Raw genomic sequence first — 24,918 nt, forward strand, 5'->3', positions numbered from 1 at the left:
CGTGTTTCTTTCGTTAATTAAGTTTTTTCAAATTTTACTATTTGAATTTTATATTTTTGGAAAATAAATATATTTTTTTCTCTCACAAAACATCATATTAAAAACTATTTTAATACCAAAGAAACACACCGGAATCCATATGTATAAAACATGAGTGTAGTCCCGTAAAGGATGACCTAATTGTGTAGGGAATAAACTTGTGAACGTGATGTCATGGATTCAAATCTCAACGCTTCCAAATCCACCTGCCACACATAGTTCGCATAGTGTGACTTGCCTTGTTGGGCCTAATTTGCAAGGTATTGGTTCGATCGGGGATTTACCCGTATACATTTTCGGGTAACGGCTACAGATTCCACATCATAAAACAAAAAAAAAAAAAGAAACAAGTGCATTTGTCTACATATAATAGTACAATATTAATATACAATACATATTCTGACAGAATATAATATAATTTTACATAACACAATATTTATTTATTTCAACACAATACTTATATTTATACAACACATTACAATATATAAACTATACAAAAACATCGACCGTCCACCTCCATTATATATATATTGATTTGATCCATTCAGTACCCAATCCGCCGCTATAAGAATTAATATATACCATCGATTAAGTTTCCAATATTTTCTAATTTTGCCAATATTTTACAATAAAATCGACACCAATATCAACGATTGAAGACAATATACAACACAAATGATAGCAACAACCAAGACAGCATGAAGTATCCAACCAGCCTCGTCGGCCCTTCATCCTCAGGCTCCTACAAACCAATATCGAATAATACGTCGATAATAAATAATCATTCATAGTAAACACACAATAGTCGTATCACATGTACTCCCTTTATCGTAAAATATTTACTATTATTTCTAATTTGAGATGTTTAAAACTTTTGCAATCTCTCTTTATTTATGCAAAGCCTTTTTTCCATTTTATCATTTCTAAATACAATTTATAAAAATATTTTAAATAAAAAGTAGAAGTAAAGTTGTAAAAAAGGTATCAAAATTGTACTATTTGTACAATTGATCTTGAACAAAAATTGACCGATTAAAATTGAAATGGAAGAAGTATTATATATATGAAGACAAGAAGTTAGAGAAAGGGATACCCGAGGAGGAGGGATGGCGGTGGGAGTTTGAGTGATATCGACCTCGAAAGGCCACATATATTTCTCCGGTTTACCGCTCCTCGCCAAGCTCCAATCATACATCCGTCGCTCCTCCACGGATGATAATATGTCGTGAGATTCCTACAGGTCAAGTACGACGCATGATCACATCTTATTCACCATCCACAAAAAATTACAAATTCAATTCTATGTCTATAATGAATTATCACTCTTGTTCCGTAAGTTTTTTCAACAGCATTTTGGTCCTATACATTACAAAATACTCATTATCTAAGGACCGAAAATGCCAGTAATTTGTTTATTAATTTGTGAATGTCATAATATTTTGCAAGGTATAGGTCTTCAACAAATCACTAAAATATATAGGATAAAAATAATAATTGACCATAAGTACACGTAGTGGTGGAACCGGCCTTCGAACTTTAAGGGGCTGGACACCGATTCACTTCTATTAATTCAATGCCGTCTACTTTGATTTATTTTTTTCTTTGCATAACAACAACAACAACAAGTGAATAAGAAGAATGTAGTAAAGTAATAAACTTAGAATTAAGGGAGACATTATACTATAATTATATAAAAAAAATTACTTTTTTACATTAAAAGTAATTTTATTTTTCCCATTAAAAATTCTATTATTTTTATTTTTCCCAATTCAAACACACACGCAATCCACCTTAGATTGAACCCATGACTTAACTATTACGCAGGATGTCTCACCACTTGATTTACAATAATTTGATTTGAAAAATATAATTTTTTTTTGGAAGGAGGGGGGGCGGGGGTGGGGGCCTGGTGTCGGATAGCCCCCATATGGATCCACTCCTAATTGCGAAGTTTCTTTCGCTAACCTTAGGCAAATTTATCGAGCAGATGTTGTAATAACGAGTCGTGAGTCATGCATAGATACCTTCAGAAGCTCGAGCTCCTTGCCAAGTTCTTCCTCGGACAGCCCTTTGTTCGTCGCTTCCGCTATTTTGTTTTTGTACGCGACATCGACCTCCTCGTAAGAACATCCGCTTCTGAGCCCAAGTCTCCCATAATGATCGACGTCGGTGATGGCTGCACCAATCGTAATTTGTAACCTCATATAGAACATAGAGTGACATTTTGGAAGACGGGCGACAAATGGCGTTTACCAATGCCGCGCAACGCCTTCTCCACATTGAGCGCGGATATAAGCGACGGAGGCCCTTGGGGAACCTCCATTGGTGCCTCGGATTCTTCTTCGGTCGCCATTGCACTTTCACTTCCATCGCTGCAATTTCTGATCATACGCAACGATGATGGCAACTTTTGTTGCTTTGTTGTCCTAAAGCGGGTGGGGTAATGTCCGGCGTGTGCGGCCCGCGGCGACGTGGCGGCCGCCGCCGTAAGTTTGTTGATGGATCTATGAGACACTTTGGAGAGGTAGGGAGTTAGAGAAAAAACACAACTTGAATTTCTAAATTCAGGACATATTACAACTTGTCCTATGATTTCAAATAAATTCCTCTTAATGTTGAGTAATTTTAAACATTTAATAGTGTAAAATAACATATTCAAATTCCAAAGTACTACTGAGTCATTCCTGCTCAGTTCGGCTCGATTTAAGTTCGTTCGCAAATGTAAATTAAGTTGAACAATATATATAGACTTGTTTTATTAGTGAACGAATCTGAACTTTGTTCACGAAAGTTCTTTAAAAAATATATATAAAATTATTAATTAAAAAATTAAATAAAATATTGTATATATGAATTAAAAAATAAAATAAAACATCATACTTATTCAAACAAGTTTAAATGAGTTGAACAAGAATACGAGTTCCAACAATAAAATTGCTTTTAAGGAACCGAACTCGAACACTACAAATGGGCTCAAATGCTTATCGAATGAATACATTCCTTCTTCGTGAACGTTAACGAGCGAACCAACACAAATACTTTAAATTCTGATTGGTTCGGCTCGTTCTACGAAGTAATTTAAATTCTGTCCACATATTCAAATCCATCAAACCAAAAGAACTGCATTTAGACCACTGAATGAATATTCGATAAGATCCAAATCCAACCTCAGCCAGGTATACATATATCCAACACATTCAATTTACGTGTATATATATATATATGCATGTATAATTCTGCTCCATTTCTGAACTCATACTTCTTACACAAAACTCAGGCAATACACATTCCAAGTAAACAAATGAAAACAAACTAAATCGAAGATATCAAAAGGATGATAGTCAATGCAGTGAAGTGATCTGAGAATTGAGACAGACATTAGAACTTATAAATTAATACCTTTGGATTGATCGAAGAAATGGAGAAAAACAAAGGACAAAGAGACCACATGTGATCTTGTCCCTCTTCTTCTTCTTCTAAAGCAGCAAGTCTCCACCGAAAATGGCGGACCAGAATTGGCGGCGGAGGCCATTTAATTTTTCTCAACCTGCGAAGAATCGATGCAGGAGGCAAAAAGCAGCGAGAGGGAAGTGAAGGCGGGGACGAGCACAGCCTTATCCACTTTTTTCCTTGCCCTACAAATGTTTAAGGACGTATTTATCCTTCCCAACTATTTTTGTAAAAAAATTTCAATTACGACAAATATCAGAGCCAGTTATGGGCCCACCACGCTTCCGCTGCGCCACTCTGATTTTTGATATCCATTTTGAATTATATAAATATATTAACACCAAATTTAATATATTGACAGTAAAAAAATACTCTCCCGTCTATTAACAATTTATTTATTTTTTCATTTTGGTCCGTCCCATAACAAAGTATCAATTTTATTTTTTAGTAATTGTACTATCTAAGTGACATTAAAAAAATATCATTTTAATTTAAAATATATTACACAAATGCCATTACTTTTATATCATATAATACTAATAAGTTTAGTTTAGTCTTTTTTTTTTATTAGTCTTTCAACTATATTTCAATATAATACTAATATTTCTAAAAATTCGTACAAAAAAATAAATGAATAAATAAATATGAAACAGATGAAATATTAGATAATGAGAAGATTACTTATTTTAAATAATATAAACAAATCTATTAACATAAATTTTAGATCAAAACGCCACACAAAGTCATGATTATTGCTGGACCTTTTATCACTTTAGTCTTTTAATCACGTGACAATTTACAATACTAAATATTGACGTAGCTAAATTAATTTTTGCATTTATTAGAAATAAATATATTTATATATTGATGTAATCCATGTCAATATGGTGCTACTATGTCAGTAAACGAGATAATATTTTAGTTGTAGAAGATATTTTCAATGTCTTCGGATTATATAAAAGATTATTTCTATATAAATTTTAAATTAAAGGACAAAAATAATAAGAGACATCACAAACAAAACTAAAAAAAATTCCTTTTTTTTTTTTTATTTTTTTATAATGGATTCATCTATATACGGAACCACATTGATAAAACATCAAAGGTGTGTGTTTTAATACTTTTAAAAGTCAAACAGTTACTGAATGTAAAATTTTATATGAAAAATAGGTATTAAATGTAACAATTTGGAAGAAAAATTTAGAGATTGCACAATAAAAAAACATTGGTAAAAAATTTAAAGAGAAAAACCCGCAAGTTGATTATTACTATATTTTTATGACTATGTGCCTCGATTTTCATATATAGTTCCACGGGGATTTTACAAATTGTGGGGGCTGAGGCAATAATAAACTAAGAGGGTGTTTGAGAAATAACATTTTTAAGAGCTTTTAGCTTATTGAACAGTTTTTAGCTGTTTGATCAGTCAAAAAGCTAATTTAGGTATTTGGTAAATTAATTTTTTGAAAAAGCTTTTTGGATTCAAAAAGCTAATTTTTGAAAAGCTCATCTACCAGCATTTTGAAAAAGTTTTTTCATTTTAATTTTGGTTATTCCTTATTTACCCTTAAAACTTAATTATTTATTTTATACATATAAATATATTTTTTATAGCAGTATTTATTAATTATGTTTAATATATTTAATTTATTAAATTATATTTTTATTTTTGTGAATTTAAAATAATTACTATTATTAATTATTACATATAAATTATTTTATCGGTAAAATACATAAATTTTTAAAACTAAATCAAATAGAAAAATAAAAGTTATTTATTTATTTATATATGTTAAAACAATAATTAACATAATAAAAATATATATACGAAAGATTTATTATTTTATATTTACATAATTTCAATAAAAAATTATTATATTTTAGTAAAAATAATTTTCTCAAATTTAAATAATAATAATAAAAATAAATATTTTATAATATTTTTATAATTTTTAATAATTAATAACAAAAATTCTCATAAATTTCAAACCAAAATAAACAGAATTAAATATTTTAAAAAATAACATATCAATGTCCTTAATAGTCATTTTATGTATAAACAACTAATGTCAAGTAGTTGTTTTTCCAAACACTTTAATACAAACCGCTAATTGAATCAACTAGTCAAACCAGCTAATTGAATCAGCTAACAGCTAACAGTTAACAATTAACAGCTAATTGAATCAGCTAATAGCCAAAAACTATCAACTAATTGCCAAACGCACCGTAAAAGACACTATAATCATATATATATATATATATTAAAATTTCAGTCCCACAATGATACATTAAAGATACACATAAAATTTATGAAGATTAAAATTTACAATTTTTTTTTTGAAATTAAAATTTTAAAAATTGAAAATTAAATAAATATAAATCAATGTTCAACGAAAAATAAAAAATATTTAGTCCACTTTCACCGGAGTGATAATTTAATGTATTTGATAATTGAAAAATAAGTGAACGCAATAATACACGAGACTAAACTCGAACGCTTTTTTAAATGAGTCGGAAACCTACCTTAATTAAATCCTCTCTGGCCTGTCTAGAAGACAAAAATTCAATGACAACAATAACTATAAATTACTGCCAAGTTTTTTAGACTTGGTTGGAAGAACATTTACATGCTGTTTACAAATTTGGTATATAAATGAGTGAACAACATTTGTCCTAAATTACCAAAAAATAAAAAAGAAGTCATTTATTGGAATATCTATTCAACACCTTCTTTATTGTCTTTTACATTATCTACTCACATATGCTACGATATACATATATTGTATCGTGTTGTATAATATACTTATTTTACTGAAATGATAATATATTGTATTAAAAAAATAAGTAAACTGTTTTTTTAGTCATGTAACTGAACCCCTTTATCATTTTAGTCCTGTAAGTGGAGCATGTCGCAAACTAGTCCCATAAGTGAAAATTTTTTGCTGTTTTAGTCCTCCGGCGCCGGAGACGCCCGCGTGGCTCGCCAGAGGTGACGTGTCCGCCAGGTGTCCCGCCAGGTCAGCGACACCTGGCGGACACGTCGATTTTTTTTTTCGTTTGTTTTTAATTTTTTTTAATTGGACTAAATAAAAAAAATAAAAAAATATACAAATAAAATTTAAAATAAATTAAAAATAAGTTTTAAAAAAATGAAAAAAAAAATAAAAAATCCACGTGTCCGCCAGGTCAGCGACACTTGGCGGACACGTCACCACCGGCGAGCCACGCGGGCATCTCCGGCGCCGGAGAACTAAAACAGCGAAAATTTTTCACTTATGGGACTAGTTTGCGACAGGCTCCACTTACGGGATTAAAATGATAAGGGGTCCAATTACGGGACTAAAAAAACAGTTTACCCTAAAAAAATTATAATATACTATCAAAATATATGTTATGTAGTATATATTATTAAATGTGTTGTTTTCCTTATAAGGAAATAAAGAGTTAAAAGAATTCTTTATTTTCAATAAAAAGAAAAAAATAAGTTAATTATCACCCAATTTTATTTTATTTTATTTTTAAATTTAAATTTAACAAAAACTTATATATAAATATAATTCAAACATATTTCAAAATATTGCATTCAATGTACTTTTCAATTATTAACTTTTTAACTTTTCATATCTAATTCCAACAATAATGACAAATAATAACAAACCAGCTCTTGAACCAAAACATCATAAACAAAATTTTCTTTGATCAAATTTATTTCAATCATTTAAATTTTCAAATACTACTAATTCCAATAATTTTATTATTTTAAAATAATAATAAAAATTATATAATCTTATCACAATTTACATAAATTAATTAGAAGTTAATATTAATATAATCTTGTTTATTTTGTGTTTTTGATATATGTATTTTTTAAATTAGGTAGGGAGAATTGTGTTGATAATATAAATAATAGTATTTTGTAATGAATTATTGATTTTTTATAAGTGAATAATATACTATATCCGTCCGGCTTTAAGGGTCTTATTTACTTTTTGCATGTTGATCTTTAAATATTAGTTATTATATCAAAATGTAGTACAAATTAAGAAAAAATTTCAAAAATACTTTTATTAGTGTCTTATAATACTAATAGGAGGATATTTGTACAAAAAAAAATTATACAAATATAAGGATATTTTTAATGTTAAATACAATGACGCAAAAAAATAAATGTAACCCTTATAAACGTACAAAGAGAGTATATTATATATTGTGTTAATGTCTGTATGTTACATTTTTTAAATAATTTTTATGAGAAATCGTTACACCTAAAAATACTACCTCTAAATATTATTTATATATTATTAGAAAATAAAAATATATACAAGTAAATAAATTATTGTGTTTCTCATAAAATAATAGTAAATGTAATAGTTTTGGGCATTCTACAAATACCCTTTAAACCATAAATGTTAGTCAAATTGTGCCATTTTTAACTAGGGGCAAATGCCCTAAACTCAACATAAACCAAAAGACAAATGTAAATAATATTGATAAAAATTTATATATTAATATCAAGATATTTGAACAGTATTTGAGATCATGAATTTCCTAATTAGAAAATGAATATATAAATATAGGAAAAATTGCAAAAAATATCCCACATGTATACTCCATTATCACTTTTGTCATGTATTTATGACGCTGGCAAAATATATCCCACATGTTTGCAAAATTCGCTATTTCTATCATTTGGTCACGCGTCACACACAGACAAAAGACATAAATAACGACTTTTGTAAACAAGTGAGATATATTTTGCGAGTGATAATAGAGTATAAGTGATATATTTTTTTGCAATTTTCTCTATAAATATATCATGAATGGTGCCATACAGTTATATATATATATATATATATCATAAGATCATAAGATGGTAGTCCATACCATCTCTGAAAATATTTTCATTACATATTGAGTGTGAGTGAAACATGTGCTTTTAATGCATTATGGATTCACAACATAATGTGCCATAAAATTTTTTTTACACCATAAGATAAGATATATGCTTTTTCATGCATTACAAAATTAATATAGTACGACCAAAATTTAAAACGAAATAAATAATACTACAGAAAAAAAAATTATGGACAGATCATAAATTCATTTAGCATTTTTTTACTGTTCAATCCGATTCCAATAAAAAGATATTATTTTATCTTATAAAATATTACATTTAAATCGTTGTTTATTTTACAATACTTCACATCCAAATATATTGGTTTTTTTTTAGTTTGAATAGTTATTTCCACGTGAAATTTTGTGTGAAAAAATATTTTATTTATTTTTATAGAAATCGTGATAGTTGCATAATAAAAAAGTAAAATCAACTCTAAAAAAAAATACTATTGTATTTTTTGATAGTTTGAAATTTGAAAATATTTTAATAAAGGGAGAATTATTTTTTTTTTGTTTAATCCTGTACATATCTCCCTTACCATCCCTTACCATTTTAGGACCATAAGTAGACAACGTACTTGATTAGTACCATAACTAAAATTTTGGCGTAGCTAGGAACCGAATTTGTTTCCGTGACAACGTTGTGACATGCTGGAGATTACATAGATGGGAGATAAGCAATGCTTGATATCATTTCTACCAAATTCTAGGTCTGTTTACTTGTGAGGTTTTTACCCTAATTTTACTATTCTAATTTTTTTTTCACTCCAAAAATCATAAAATCAAACACCTATTATTAATTTAATATATTACACAATTTTTATTTTACATTCAAAACATCACATCAATACATATTTATATCAAATCAAATAACTATTTTAATTCAAAATTTTACTATTCAAAACGAAAACCCAAAATCAAAATCTTACAAGTAAACGCATTATAAGACCAATCTAATACATAATGTAATTATAATTCTAAAATGATTCTCAGGTAGATGTCCACTTGTTATCTACACAATCATGACATGCCACGATGGTGTCACACTAGCAATTTCCGTCACAAGATTATTATTGCCAATTTTTTTTAGTTGTAGTTATGGTTCCAAAATGATAAAAGGTCACGTATGGGGCTGAAGAAATTAAATAATTTTTTTTTTTAATAAATGGTAAGTGTGTTTACTTAGGGTGTGTTTCTTTGGGAGTTTGGATTTTGAGTTGTGATTTGAATAGTAAAAAATTTTGAATTTGAATAGTTGTATGATGTGATATAAATAGGTGTTGATGTGATATTTTGAATGTAAAATTAATTTTTAATATAATATAAAAAATGAAAAATAAGTGTTTGATTTGATGTTTTTGGGGGAAAAAAATGGAATGAATAGTGGAGATTTAATCCAATCCCCAAACAAACACACCCTTAGTATTTTTGGTTTGAAGTGTTTTTTATGTTAAGTCCGAAGAGCGTGTCGGTGATATAAAAATAGTTCTTTGTCTTGAATTGTTGATTTTTTATAAGTATATTAATTTTATATTATATATTATATATTTGAGTGAGTTTGTGTATATATTGTATTTTTTGTGATGATATTTATTGGAAAGTACGTCGAAATATTTTTGTTGATAAACACACTCGATGAGTTTTGAAACTAATAATTTTAATTAAGGATATGTTTTTGGAAAAAAATATCGATTGGAGTACAATAATAATTTTGAACATACAATGTTTGTTTGGAGGATTGAAATTTTAATTAAATATCTATTTTCACTTTTTATATTATTCTAATTTTACTATTCAATTATATTTTTCTTCTAAACATATCAAATCAAATATTTAATTTTTATTTATTTTATCACACTAAAATATAATTTTACTTTCAAAATATCACATCAATATATATTTATATCACATCAAACAACTATTTCAATTCAAAATTTTTGCTATTTAAATTTCAATAAAAATTCAAATTTTCATACTTAAAAATTAATTTTACATTCAAAATATCACATCAATATCTATTTATATAGCATAATATAATTATTCAAATTCAAAATTTTTACTATTCAAATATATATCACATCAAGCCCGTGGCTTTGAATTTTGATTTGGGATTTGAATAGTAAAAATTTTGAGTTTGAATAATTGTATTATGCTATATAAATAGGTATTAATGTGATATTTTGAATGTAAAATTAATATTTAGTATAATATAAAAAGTGAAAATAGATATTTGATTTGATTTTTTTTTGAGGTAAAAATTTTGATGAATAAGATTTGATTTGATATTTGATTTGATGTGTTTGTTTTGAGGTTTGGATTTTGAGTTGAGATTTGAATAATAAAATTTTTGAATTAGAATAATTGTATGATGTGATATAAATAGATATTGATGTGATATAAATAGTTGTTGATGTGATATTTTGAATATAAATTAATTTTTAATATAATATAAAAAATAAAAAATAAATATTTGATTTAATATTTTTGGTGAAAAAAATTTAGTTAATAGTAAAAATCCTATAAAATTTGCCAAACAAATATACTCACTACAAACACATCTAACGAGCATGCATATATGTATATTACTACAATAATAATGTTCAACGGACATCCAACGAGATAATTTATTTATTTTTTGTCTTTGAATTTGACCGTTTTTCCAATTTATATTCTTTTATATATTATACTTCGTTTTATGTGTAAGAAGACTGTCATTGATTTTTTGTACGTTGATATTTGAATTATTAATTATTATATCAATGCGTAGTAAAAATAGAAAATTATGTTTATTAGTTTTTTATAATATAAATATAATAACTTTTTTGGAGTAGATTATTTAAATATAAGAATATTTTTAATGTCAAATCTTGTACCGGGACGGAAGAAGTATATATTTAATTGATATTACCTATACCTAAAATTTTCTAATTATTTCAAATTTCATTATTTTCATCAATTATTTACGTACTAAATTTAATCGTAATTGGCAATAACTAATATATTATTGTTGTTTTTTTATTGATTTAAATGTATCTTGAGCATTAATCAGCTGACCCTATAATCTTTAATGACTCTTTCTTCTCTCTTGTTTTTTATTAACACTCACACACAAAAATATATATATATATATATATTGCTATATATATTGATTAAATTCTAAATTTTATGATTGTGTTTTTTTGGGACTTTAAGTTTCGAATAATAAAAAATTATAAATTAAATAATTATTTGATACCGTATAAATATATGTTAATAGGATGTTTTGAATGCAAATCTAGGGTTTGTTCGCTTACAATTTCAAACAAAAATCATCACTATTCACTTCACACCGTTTCAAATAAAAATTACCATTTTATCTTAAGAAATATTACATTATAATACTATTTAATCAAAAATTCAAATCAACACTTTATTTCAAATTAATTTTAAATTACAACCAAATAATTTTTAGTATAATATTAATAAACAAAAAAGAGTTTCTTAATTTTTATATTACATAAAAATTTACTAATAATAAAATTACAAGCATATTATTTATATTTATATAAATATATAATTTTAAAATACTTCAATACACAAATTTTAATTATATTCGCTACACAATTTCCTATACCTCACATAAAAAAAATAAAAAAATTCTTTCCAACAATCACAAGAACATTGAGTGGTTGGATCTCATCACCAATTATTGCTAATGGAAGCTGACACAAAAATCAGTAATTTATGAACACATATTTTTTTTTTCTATAAATTTTCCTTAAATTTAGAAGATAATGGATGTAAAAGACAATTTGAAATGATGATAAAAAATATGTATAGTTAATATCAATGGGGAAGTAAAAAGATGTAAATATAGTTAAAATCAATGGGGAAGTAAAAAGATATGAATTAAAAAGATGAATTAACATGAGGACATAAAATGTGTAATTATTGGACACCCAAAACATGCATATGAATATTACAATATTCATTCATAAATTAAATAGTATGTAATAGTGATATACGAGGGAGGAAAGGAAAAGGCTATTAGTAAAATGGAAATAGATTTCCCACAATTTTAATAGTTTCTTTCGGATCACATGTAAAAACAAGACAACTAAATTTAAAGGTAAAGTATTTTTTTAATCCCGTATATGATCTATTTATTATTTTAGAATTTTAAATAGATCATGTTCGAAAATAGTTTTGTAAGTAAAATTTTTTTGTTAAAATAGTCTTCCGGTCCCGAATTTGCCATGTTGGTTTGCTGTTGATGATGTGGTGCTGACGCGGCTGACATATCATTGCCACGTCAGTGACACGTCATAGGATCATTTTATGAAAATTTTTTACTTGCGAGACCATTTTCAAATATAGTCGATTTGAAATTCTAAAATGATAAAAGAGGTCAAAGATACGAGGCTAAAAAAAAGGCAGTTTAATCAACACATTTGCTAAAACAAAAAAATAAAAATTTTCACATATATGTCCCTGATATGGCGATGACATATCAACCACATTTGTCATCGTCACATCGCAATGACAGGCCAGCATAGCAAATCCGACACTGAAAGACCATTTTAGTGAATAATTTTTACTTGCGAAATTATTTTGCAGACATGATCCATTTAATTAAGAAACATTTTACCCGAAATTTTACTTTTTTTTTTTTTAAGGTTGTGAATGAAAAGTACCTACATACAACATGAATGCTGAAAAAAAATAAACACAGTATAATAAAAATGAAAACACAATTAGAAAACCAATAACGTACATAAAAATATTTTTTTTTTTAATCCCGGACTTCCGTATCATTTCAGTATCAGTATAAAAATCGTCCCTTGGTGAATTTTATTGGTAGAATCAGGGCCGTCTCAGACTTTTTTTAGACTCTGAGCGAAAATAAATTATAGGTCCTACTTTTACATAATTAAAATATATTTTTAATAATATTACTGATTGGCGTTGATTGAACAAGAGATTGAATGCGACCGTCTGGACAATGTTAATTTGAGAAAAAAGACGAAAGACGGCCTGTCTGAAAGTTCGAAGAGTAAGAAGGACTGAAGGAGGGTGAAAAATATAAGAGAAAAGGTGAGGCATGTTTGATCGAGTTGCTGAGAGCAATGCGATAGAGTGTGAGGTAAAGAAGTGTAGACGATTAAAAAGAAATAAAAAAAAATATATGATTAGAAATCAAAATTTAATTTTAAAATTAAATAGGTTAATTATGAAGAAGAAAAAAAATATAAATTAAAAATTAAAATTTAATTTTAAAATTTAATAATAATAATAGATAATATTTAAAATATAGACCCTTTATTAATTAGGGGCCCTGAGCAGTTGTTTACCCTGCTCCTGCTGTGAGTCGCCCTTGGTAGAATTGGTCATCCGGGAGATGCATATGTGGCACCCGCCAGTCATGCTGGAGCACACGTGTCCCTCGGGTAGATGCCGTGACTAAAATGATAATGGGGTCAATAACAAGATTAAAAGAAATTTCATGTGTCCTCAGGGTGGCTTCTACCCGGTAGACACGTGCAGAGCTGTTCTTGACTTTCGAAGGGCTCAAGGCAAAATAAAAATTAGGGGCCCTTAAATATATATATAAAATATTTTTTTAATTATAATAAAATATAAATAAAAAAAATATTTTTTCTAACATAAATTTAGTTTCGAAACTTAGCATAAATTTTTCATATACTTTAAAAATTGCATAACGCTTTCTTATATTTTAACAAACGCTATATATATGAAACCCTCGCCATGCAAAAAAAAAAAAAAAAAAAAAGATGAAAAGTCATCTTATCATTACCAAAAAATATAAAAATGAGTTTCATGGAACATTTTTTAAAGAATAAATGGTTCATGCCATTTTAAAAGTATATAAAAGATTTACAATGAGTTTCAAAATCATAAAGAAATTATTGATAATTTTGCCTAACAATAATAATAATAATTTTGTCTAATATTTATTATTTTTTTAGTGTAAAAAAAATAATTAAAACAAAAATAAAAGACCCCTAAATATTTATAAATAATCTACTCCGATTTTTTTTTACCTATAATAGAATATAAATTATTAAATAAAATAATTTCTTTTAGAATTTTTAGATAAAATATCAATAATAGTATTAATATTAACAATCTTAAAACAAAAATTAGAGACCCCTAAAATATGTATAAATAATATTTTTTTATCTATAATAAAATATAAATAATTAAATAAAATAAATTTCATAATATTTTTATATGCAAAATATCAATAATACTATTAATACTAACTTTGTCTATTTATTTTTAATGCATGAAAAAATATTTTTAAAAACCTCAGTAACAATATAGACAGAACTTAACCACCAAGCCATGCTATTGTATTAATACATTAATGTCAGATAATTTGTATGTATAAATAATTTTTATATAACATAAGTAAATAATGAGCTCCAATTTAGATTGAGCCCTGGCGGGCGCCCCTTTTGCCCGGGCCCAAGGACGGCCCTGGACACGAGTGCTCCAGCATGCAGACGGGTGTCACAGGCGCATCTTCAGCACCGGAGGACCAATTGTTCCAAAAAAAAAAAAAAAAAGTTCATTTAAGTAACGATTTTTTTATATGAACTCTACTTATAAGACTAAAATAACAAGGGTCATTACATAACTAAAAAAAATCATTTTCCCAAATAAAAAAAACGCCATAGGAAAAGATCAGAAAGACAACAAGTAAATGGAAATAGAAGGGTCGATTAGTATTAATTAAGAGTCGACTTGAGAATGCAGCTATAAATAGAAGTGCTGATTCCCACTATTTCATTCACAACGAAAAAATTAATAAAGCAATCTATACAGATAGATAGCATTAGCAATGGCAGGGAATGTCTCAGCTCCAATTGTCGCCGTGGAACCGTCATTCACTAACATCAGTCGCAACGATTTCCCTCCTGAATTCATTTTTGGGACCTCAACTTCTGCTTACCAGGTCTGTCTATGGTTGTGGCTACCTTAATTCTTAATCATTCTTCAGAGGAGTTTAACAAAGGATTCCAATATAAATTAATTTTGTTATTTGTCAGGTAGAAGGAGCAGCCACCAAAGGAGGTAGAGGCCCTTGTGTTTGGGATACTTACACCCTCATGACTCCTGGTTGATCTCTCTCTCTCTACAATTCTGTATATTCATGTGCATGTAGACATTGACTATTTTTTTTGAGGGTTACAGGTAAAATTTCTGATGGATCCAATGGAAATGTTGCTGTTGACATGTATCACAGATATGAGGTTACCTCTCTCTCTCTCTCTCTCTCTCTCTCTCTCTACATATATATATGTTTTCAGAGATTGTAGTGTCAACTTTCAAGTAGTCATGAACTTGATTGCCTTGACAGGATGATTTTAGGACGATGAAAAGCATGGGTTTGGATGCCTATAGATTTTCGATTTCATGGTCAAGAGTCTTGCCTCGTAAGTTACAATTAGTTAATGAGCTACAAACAATTGGTCGATCATAATCTTGATTTTAATCTTAGCTCACAGGTTTGTTGTTTGATGTGTTTATTTTCTTAATTAGAGGGAAAAATTAGCCTTGGAATCAGCCAGGAAGGAGTCGATTTCTACAATAGAATGATAGATTCCCTCATGGACAAAGGTGCTTGTCCAAACTAATGTCTCAAACCTCTCTCTCCCTCTCTATGCTATACAAGTAATCAACATATATTTATATATATATATCTCAACATATTTATAATACAATATAAGTTATATTATAATTCAACATATGTTATATTATAACTTAGCATATGCTGTATTATGTGTAAATATATGTCGGTTATGTATATGACATATGCTAATTCAGTCAAATTAACATCATATTGACTTAGCCGGATCAGCATAAAACCTGCGGCCATATATATATATATATTCAGGCTAAGGTTGTTTTATACTCTTGTCCGTTAACTACACGCAGGAATTGAACCATTAGTTACATTGTCTCACTGCGATCTTCCCGAGTTTTTGGAACAAGAGTATGGTGGCTTTTTGAGTGAAAACTTCGTGTAAGTTGTGCAATATTTGTCTTCAAGATTCATTGCAGTTTGACAAAATTTAATTTGGGTAAGAATTGTCATATTAAATTCGAACTTCCCAAACCAATTCATTTTCTTGATCTTTGATTTCAGGAAGGATTTTCACGACTACGCCGAATTTTGCTTTTGGCATTTTGGAGATCGGATCAAGAAATGGGCCACTTTCAATGAACCATATATGAGCTGTTACTATGGATATGTTCTTGGGCTTATACCGCCTAGTCTTGCGCAACCTATTATAGAAGGTGACAATGGCGCCGACGGTGAACACCACATCCATAACCACAAGTTTCACAAAGGTGTTCCTGCCAAAACATCAGCTCTACACCGCAAAGGCACAAGTTCACCAAAAGATGTGTTCGCTGCGTCCAAACACATCCTCCTTGCTCATGCCAAGGCAGCTGAATGCTACGAAGCCAAATTTAAGGTATTGTACATAATTAAATAAATGTGTCCGATCCATATATATTTCTTCGGTTAACTATAATTATGCTATATTTTCTTTTTTGGCTGTAGATTAAATTTATGTACAATTTATTTATACTAAACAATTTTATTTACTTACAATTTTATTATTTCTACTTTGACAAATAATAACAATTTACTTCTATTTATTTCTATGTCTCACATAACATTTTTATATATACTTCAATAAATTTTCTATAATCTTCATTTTTATAATCTTTAGTCATCCAAACTCATGCATGCTTGACTGGTCACGGATTTTATGAAAATTGAGTAAAAATAACTTTTTTTTTAATAGTAAAAAAAAATATAAAAAAAATAATATTTTTTTACTTAAAAAACGAAATAAGAATATTTTTCTGTAACAAAAAAAATATGACCATAAGTTTGAATGACAGGATGAAATATCAAAATATATATCATTATTTCTTAGGAGTTAGTATTGAATTAAGGGATGTGATGTTCAGAAACACCAACAAGGTGAGGTTGGAATAGTCCTCAATTGTATCTGGAATGAGCCTTACTCTGATAAACCAGAAGACATAGAAGCTGCCAAAAGAGCACTCGACTTCCAAATTGGATGGTGAGCTTAGCTTATGATCTGTCTAATTCTCATTTCAATCTTAATTTGTTTACTCCATCTTACAATTAATTAATTTGATCGATGTAGGTTTCTTGAGCCATTGTTGGGAGGTCAATACCCAAAAAACATGCTAGAAAATGTCTCTCCTGGAGATCTCGATCCATTCAATGAAGAAGAATCGAAGCTGCTCAAAGGCACCCTCGACTTTTTGGGAATAAACTATTACACAGCCAACTATGTAGCTAACAATCCACACCCTCATGGGGTAACTCTCTTCGATTACGATCAGAAAATCAAGACTTTAAGTAAGTCTTCTTCCCCATGACTCTCGCCAACCCTAATCCTTTGTTATTTAATGTGTTTTGATATGAAAAATTGACATATTTATGTCTTATTTTCCACTCCTCTCAGATGAAAAAGATGGATGGCGGCCAATAGGTCCACTGGTAAGTTTCTTCGATGATCGGTTGGGGGATTAATGGATTAATAAACACTTACAACTACTTTGGTAAAAGTCGATTTAATTGTTACTTATTTAAGTTACCTTTCTCACTATTACAATATCTATATGGCTTGATGCTTCAGGCTCCAGGTTCAATGCCCCTTTACAGAGTTCCATGGGGTATTCGCAAGCTGTTGAAATACCTTAATGATACATACAACAATCCCACATACAACCTCCCTGCTATTTACATAACCGAAAATGGTAAGTCTAGCTATAACACCATATCCAAAAGCTCTATTTAGTTATCAAAACTCTCTGTAACTTCAATGGTATTTTAAGATTTTGACATTGCTTTAGGAGTGTGCGAAGAGAACGACTACAAGCTCACTGCAAAGGAGGCGTGCAAGGATCCAATCCGGGAGAAGTATCTCCGCGATCATATTGGAAATGTTCTCGAAGCCTTGAAGTAAGTTATTACTACAGATATTCAGTTCATTATTATTATTTTTTTTTATCAATTAATAACACCAGCCTTTGTATTGGTTAATTCTAATTTGGCAATGGTTGCATTCATGTAGAGATGGTGTTAACGTAAAGGGATATTTCATATGGTCTTGGTGCGACAACTTCGAATGGATGAATGGATACACTGTGAGATTCGGCATCACTTACATCGACTATAAGAACAATCTGAATCGGCACCCCAAACAGTCAGCCATATGGCTAACCAAATTCTTGGCAAAAAGTGAAAACGACAAATAAATGAGCTCGAGGGAGGCGAAATAATAACTTCACTGCTATGTATGGGAGTGTAAGCTTTGAAATAATTATAGCACTATCCTCGTGCGTGTGCTTTTCTTGGTTCTCTTACCTTGTGATCGTTTATATGCTTTCGATTATAAACTATTTATCAAAAATAAAACAATATATAGTTATATGTAACACAGGTCATTTTTTTTGGTTGTTTCATACACCACTACAAGAAAAAATTATTTTTGTAACAATTTTTTTTGTCTTTAAATCTACTTTTCCCGTTACCGATGATTAGAGACTGAATTAGGAATGGAATTACGTTAGCTACATGAACTTTAGGGACGGAATTCCGTTACAAATATATTATTTTTTTGTAGTGCACAGGATAAATGAACTGATGTTATTTATACAATAATTTGTAATTCATGGACCTCACTCTATCTTTTACTGTCAAACTTTGTTTAATATCTACATTGATGAATTTATCTATAATTTTGATAAAAATAGAAAAAATTGATATATATATATATAGTATTGGTTTATATTCACAATATCCTGATAATTGTTACACTTCACACGATTTTGAATATCGATGTATTTGTAGGTTCGATAGTACAAGAGAATTTGATTTTCATATAAAAAAAAGGTAATTTATGTATTGAATAATTACCTATAAACATATATATTGATGGTACAAAAGATTACGCTTTGTTGATGTCAAAAATCAAGTGCGGAAATTCTTTTTACATTTGATATTCGTACCAATGTAGAATTTTGATTGTACTTCTGTTGAATATGGTGACATAAATTCTCTATTAAACTTGCTAGCTTACGATCCTCTCAACTTTTAGCCCAACAATTTTAAAACAATTAGCGGGTTAAGTCAACTTCAGCGGGCAATCTCGCTTGCATTTCCACCAACACATAGGGTGGCCAAGCTATACATCTATTGTCAAAATTTTGGTAACTATTCGAAGATGAAGGCGAGCAAGCTAGTGAATCAATAAGTTCATTGCTATTCACCCACATCGATCGCGTCCTTCTACTCACTTTCGATTTTGACGGTATCCAAAATGTGTCCAAAATGATCATTAATTCAATATTCAATCTCAATGCATATTTTGTTCTAATTTCTTGGGCTTTTCTATCTTTACCCAAGACTCCTATAATATATATATATATATATTACGACCGTCCCATATTATCATTGGCTTTTTGCATATTAATCTTTGAATATTAATTATTATACAAAAATACCTCTATTAGTTTTTTATAATACAAATACAATGATATTTGTGGAGTAAATTATATAAATGTAAAGATATTTTTAATGTTAAATATAACGACGAAAAAAAAAAATGAGGCACTTTATATGGGACAGAGGTAGTATATCTTTATCTATCTCAATCATGGTTGAAATAGGAAATTGCTGTTATTTAGTGCTTCTTCGCGACATTGTAAGAGACCAACTTCTTTGAATTTATTGATAGCGGAGTTATTAAACCGTGAAAGGTTAACACAATTTTTTATCACATGATTATTCTATGGTAATGACATCAGTGTGCATGGAATTTTGCACAAGCCTATGGCTGATCAAGTACTCAAAAAAATAAAGAACACTCGATGTTTGTTGACCCAATTTGATATCAATACCTATATTTGGGGAATTCTAATCTAAAGGACATTTCTTAGAAACCATCACCGGGTTTACAAGTTGAAACATCAACAAAATATACAATACAAATCATCTACTTCCACAACTCTTTTTACATCACCATACACAAGAAAATAGTCGTCATACCGCATGAATAATATCAAGAAAGTACTTATCTAGCTGAGCGTAAGCATGTTTATGGGTTGGTTATCATCTTCAGTTAATCATCATTTTCTTTTCATTCTTATGATCAACTTCAGGACTCCATGGAAGCTTGGGAATTTTCAGCCGGAAGTTTACCCAACACGGAGAGTAAGTAGCTACAAGTTCCTATATCATAAAAAAGAGCATTATTCACAATCTATCACACTAATTTGAGAGCATGAAATGTCTTGCACACATTATGGATCATGTTTTTGACTTCCCAAAATACCTGGCTTCATATGACAATTTGAAATGTGTCATTTGGCATACATCTCTGATTCATTTTAAACCAATCAAATTGGCTTTGTAGACATCTATTATAGTCTTTATTGTGATGGATTAAGATTAATGATCAAATAACAAATAAAAACATAAAGAAAACACAGATTTACGTGGTTCACCAACAACATGTTGGTTACGTCCACGGGTAGAAACGAAGAACAGATTTATTGAAAATGACTACGTTACATATTACAAATTTCATATCTCCAAGTCTATTAAAATAAACTAAAAGAATACATCAAATAGGCTTAGCCTAATACCAACTCCATAGCTTAATACTGCACATGGTTGGGTCGGAGGCCACTCCGCGCCCTTGGACCCAGGCAAGGGGGACTTTGCCCCCCTTAACCCCCCGACTCGCTGACCGGTTAGGAAGACTTGTGAAAACTCAGTAAAGTGGCAAATTAAATTTAAAGCATATCAACAATCTGTACAGCCGCTGAGACTGTAGAATTGTTTCATATGCCAAAATAAGAAATACATATTTTGTTCTTTTCTTACAAACATTATATTCATCATATTTTTATGCTGTACTACAAAATGTTTAAATCTTTCTATCGCAGTGCCAATATGTTAGTTCAACATGTAAATTAACCCAAAATTTCCATTGGAAGGGAGAAATGTGCCCGGGAAAAATATTTGAGGAAAGGTAATCGATTGCAAGAGAAAAAATAATTCAAAACTTCTACATAAGTGTATATAGCCAAATATATACATATAAAAGCTCTAATTTTTATACAATTAAATCTATGTATCCATATGCTGCTTCTTAGTGATACGACCATAAGTTGTATTATGTTGGAGTGACCATTGATTTGTTTTGTGTATCCTTTTGGTGAACCTAGTCGTTGAAAGAGATCTTGATGTCGTCTGCTTTATCTATGAGTGCTATGTTGCTTCTTTTGCAAAAGTTTGTTCGGTTGTTATTTAAAATTGATATGAAATAGAATGCTGATTTGTAATTTTTTTTAAATAGTATTTTAATATGATATTTTATAAAAAAATAATATATATATTTTTTAAAAAAATTATGGATAATGAATAATATTAATGTCAAACTGAAATTACAATTTTTCGCAAAGTAACCCATGATATTGCCACCTTGAGGCCTTCTCTTCCTCCTTTAACTCAAGAAGGAATATCTTTATTAGTGTCTTTCTTGAGTGATTAATATATTCTTTTATATTAATATATAGTTAGAATAATGTAATGAATAAGCCTAATAGAAATTCTTAGCAGTTAGAAGGAATATATATTTTTAGCGTATTTCCCGAGTTATTTAACAATTTTTTTAGATTAAAATAATATAATGAATAAGAAAGTTTTATTTTTATTTCATAAATTAAAGAAAATACATGTAAATTTTTTAAAGTTCAATTAGTTTAAATTTTTAAAATTTAAACCATAATTTAACAGAATAATAATATGTTAAAGTAATTATTAAATAATACAATAAAAAATACACTAATATTAATGTGAGAGAGATGAATAATATTTAAGGCACATGAGTAACAACAATTATGGGTGGGCAAAAAATCTGAACCTAATATTTGCCAATATTTTTTCTTAATTTCAGTTCACCAAATTGCATGCCCACTTCTAATAACAATCCTCTTAGACTAAAATAAGTATCAGTATCAGAGCCAGGTTTCGATCCTGGGACTTGTGGGTTATGGGCCCACCACGCTTCTGCTGCGCCACTCTGATTTTGAACTAAATTATAACTTATTCGTATTAAAAATGAAATTGCATAAGTCAAACTAGACAAGAATTTTTTTTAAAGAAAACCAAAGAGAAGGTAAACGAACAATGAAATTTCGTACGTAAAACTAAACAATGATTTAAACAAAAAAAAAACAAAAAAAAAAAATGAACCTTGAATAAACTATCTATTTTAAACAATATACATTAACACCCCATCAAAGTAAACAAACCTTGCAATTGCAGTGATATATGCGTAATTATTTGTTTAGATGTCACGAAAAGTGAGAAAAATTGTAATAAAGTAAAGCTTGTTTGATCGAAATGTTTAATGAAATATTTTATTTAACTGTATATTGTATATTTTCCAATACAATCTTTACTGAAATAATATAGAATTTCTGTGCTATAGATGTCACTACAAAAAAAAATAAGTATATTTGTAACGGAATTCCGTTCCTAAAGTTAACGTAGCTAACGTAATTTCATCTCTAATTCCGTATCTAATATCATTAGTAACGGAAAAAGTGGATTTAACAACAAAAAAATCTTGTTACAAAATTGATATTTTTTTTGTAGTGGTTCTCGTTAGTTTGTAGGACAACATTTCTATTCTTCTTTTAGAAATAACGTTTCAACTGTACTAACTATTTTCCTTGTTACAAGAACCATGCATTATTGTGGTGTTAATTATCTCTTATGCTCAAATGCTTTCCAACATTTAAATTTGTCGAATGAGACTTAGTTTAAGCTTGACATCTATTCCCTTTAGCACACTAGGGATGAAATATCACACTTCCATTTAGTCGTAATTCATATCGACAATGCTTTAGAAATGTATAACAATGTATGATTGGAAGTGCATGATGTTACACAAGCCATTCATACCATATTTCTATTGTACCATTTTCTCAAAGATATCTCCATACGGCTTTAATTTATTGTTGTATGTCTAGAACTAGTCCTTACATCATTCTGAATACTCCTTCCGTCCCACCTTACTTGTCTGATTTTCTATAGATACGACGAGAATATAGCCAACAAGGTATAATTAGTAGATAATTAAAATGTGTATTAATAAAATTAATTATTATACAATACAAATAATTATAGATTAAGATTAAAATACTAATCAATTTAATTAAAATTATAAAATTATGAAATTTGAAATACGATTAAAATGTATAACTATTTTCCCGAAAAAAGGAAAGAAAATTATGTGGAATGAACGGAGATAAAAGATATGGATAAATTATGTAGAATGGAGAGGGTATATAATATTTGACAAGTGAATGAGGAGTACAAAATGCTTAATTCCATTAGTAATACACTTGAAAACTAAAGAATAATCAACATTTCTTGATACATGTAATATACACATATAGAAATTGGGAATTTGAAACAATATGTTTTTCAATTTCATAGGAGGCTGTAAAGACTGTTTGAATATGGTGCATTGTTGAGTGTCTACTACTACTATAAGCATGGGTCATCAATTTTAAATATTGCATATTGATATGACTTGAGAACATAATGTCAGTTGCTAAACCTTTGCAATGAATTCCCTGTAGATTATCAAGGACTTACCAGTCCTTATGTCATGCGATGATATTATCAGTATCTCGAAGAATAAAAATGTGATTTTGATGAGCTAGAGGTTGCGGGGAGATTCATTAAAAAAACTGTCATCATCATTCTATGAACTATAAGAAAATAATTACTTTTGTCAAAATTATGGGTATTATTTTGTATTTATATGTGAATTACTTTTACTATATGTTGGAAATCGCAGGGAGGTGCGTGTAAGAGGTCCAACACCTCCGAGTACCTTGCATAATGGAACTGTGAAACATTTGACGTAATCACAGCTTTACAACGTAGTTGTCTCGCGGTTGTAACAGCGGTGTGTGTGAGTGCACAAGTCGATAGCTGAATAAGTGCAGAAAGCAAAACAATACACCAAGTTTGTTTATCTAGTTAAGTTTTCCAACCTACACTTGGGGATTCTAATCCAGGAGACTTAACTAAACCAAACACTTGGTTTACACCATATAAGTCACAAAACTGAACTACCCACCTATCTTCTACTAAAGCTCCATTTAGTTTATACAAACTATCATGGACTGGTTCTTACTGCATCGTAGCGACACCAGCAAACCTGCGTCCAAGCGAAGAATAATAGCTGAATAATAGTTGTCTTGCACACTTACAAACATACATGCAAACAAAACGCATATATACATACTAGAAGACAAAGTATGTACAAAGACAATTAATGTCACGACAAATGAGATGTCCTCTGTTACGTCCTGCTCCCTCTTCCACATGAGACAATTCCCTTTGTCTCAAAGCATTGAATTCACAACAGGTTTGACCTTTGCAAACCT

At 29.0% G+C, this 24,918-nt stretch overlaps 2 protein-coding genes across 3 annotated transcripts; one reads left to right on the plus strand and one right to left on the minus strand.

The window, feature by feature from the left end:
- Positions 1-587: 587 nt before the first annotated feature.
- LOC127255412 (NAD(P)H-quinone oxidoreductase subunit U, chloroplastic) lies at positions 588-3,668 on the minus strand. Its single transcript, XM_051280924.1, has 5 exons — positions 3,439-3,668; positions 2,293-2,553; positions 2,064-2,215; positions 1,133-1,273; positions 588-781 (listed from the first exon to the last, which is right to left on the minus strand). Exons 1-5 carry the CDS (start codon positions 3,569-3,571, stop codon positions 686-688), a joined length of 783 nt encoding a protein of 260 aa, XP_051136881.1. The 5' UTR covers positions 3,572-3,668; the 3' UTR covers positions 588-685.
- An 11,527-nt stretch (positions 3,669-15,195) lies between these two features.
- LOC127255801 (beta-glucosidase 12-like) lies at positions 15,196-18,879 on the plus strand. Of its 2 annotated transcripts, none has more exons than XM_051281538.1 (13): positions 15,196-15,343; positions 15,438-15,507; positions 15,583-15,641; positions 15,749-15,824; positions 15,931-16,008; positions 16,327-16,414; positions 16,538-16,871; positions 17,377-17,492; positions 17,580-17,797; positions 17,904-17,938; positions 18,078-18,198; positions 18,277-18,403; positions 18,516-18,879. In XM_051281538.1, exons 1-13 carry the CDS (start codon positions 15,230-15,232, stop codon positions 18,697-18,699), a joined length of 1,620 nt encoding a protein of 539 aa, XP_051137495.1. In that variant the 5' UTR covers positions 15,196-15,229; the 3' UTR covers positions 18,700-18,879. The 2 variants fall into 2 exon arrangements, with proteins under 2 accessions (XP_051137495.1, XP_051137497.1); XM_051281540.1 differs by having other exon boundaries at positions 18,295-18,403.
- The last annotated feature ends 6,039 nt before the right edge of the window (positions 18,880-24,918 follow it).

This window comes from Andrographis paniculata, unplaced genomic scaffold (assembly GCF_009805555.1).
Source record: "Andrographis paniculata isolate CXL003 unplaced genomic scaffold, ASM980555v1 Contig54END, whole genome shotgun sequence".
NCBI classification, from domain to species: Eukaryota; Viridiplantae; Streptophyta; class Magnoliopsida; order Lamiales; family Acanthaceae; genus Andrographis; species Andrographis paniculata.

Excerpts from the sequence above, each read along its gene's own strand:
- LOC127255412 (XM_051280924.1), bottom strand. The coding sequence starts at position 3,571 with ATGGCCTCCGCCGCCAATTCTGGTCCGCCATTTTCGGTGGAGACTTGC. Across the intron at positions 2,554-3,438 it reads TTTCTTCGATCAATCCAAAG|TGTCTCATAGATCCATCAAC; the intron begins GTATTAATTTAT and ends ACCTCTCCAAAG. Across the intron at positions 782-1,132 it reads CCGCCATCCCTCCTCCTCGG|GAGCCTGAGGATGAAGGGCC; the intron begins GTATCCCTTTCT and ends ATTGGTTTGTAG.
- LOC127255801 (XM_051281538.1), top strand. The coding sequence starts at position 15,230 with ATGGCAGGGAATGTCTCAGCTCCAATTGTCGCCGTGGAACCGTCATTC. Across the intron at positions 15,825-15,930 it reads ATGGTCAAGAGTCTTGCCTC|AGGGAAAAATTAGCCTTGGA; the intron begins GTAAGTTACAAT and ends TTTCTTAATTAG. Across the intron at positions 16,872-17,376 it reads GCTACGAAGCCAAATTTAAG|AAACACCAACAAGGTGAGGT; the intron begins GTATTGTACATA and ends TGTGATGTTCAG.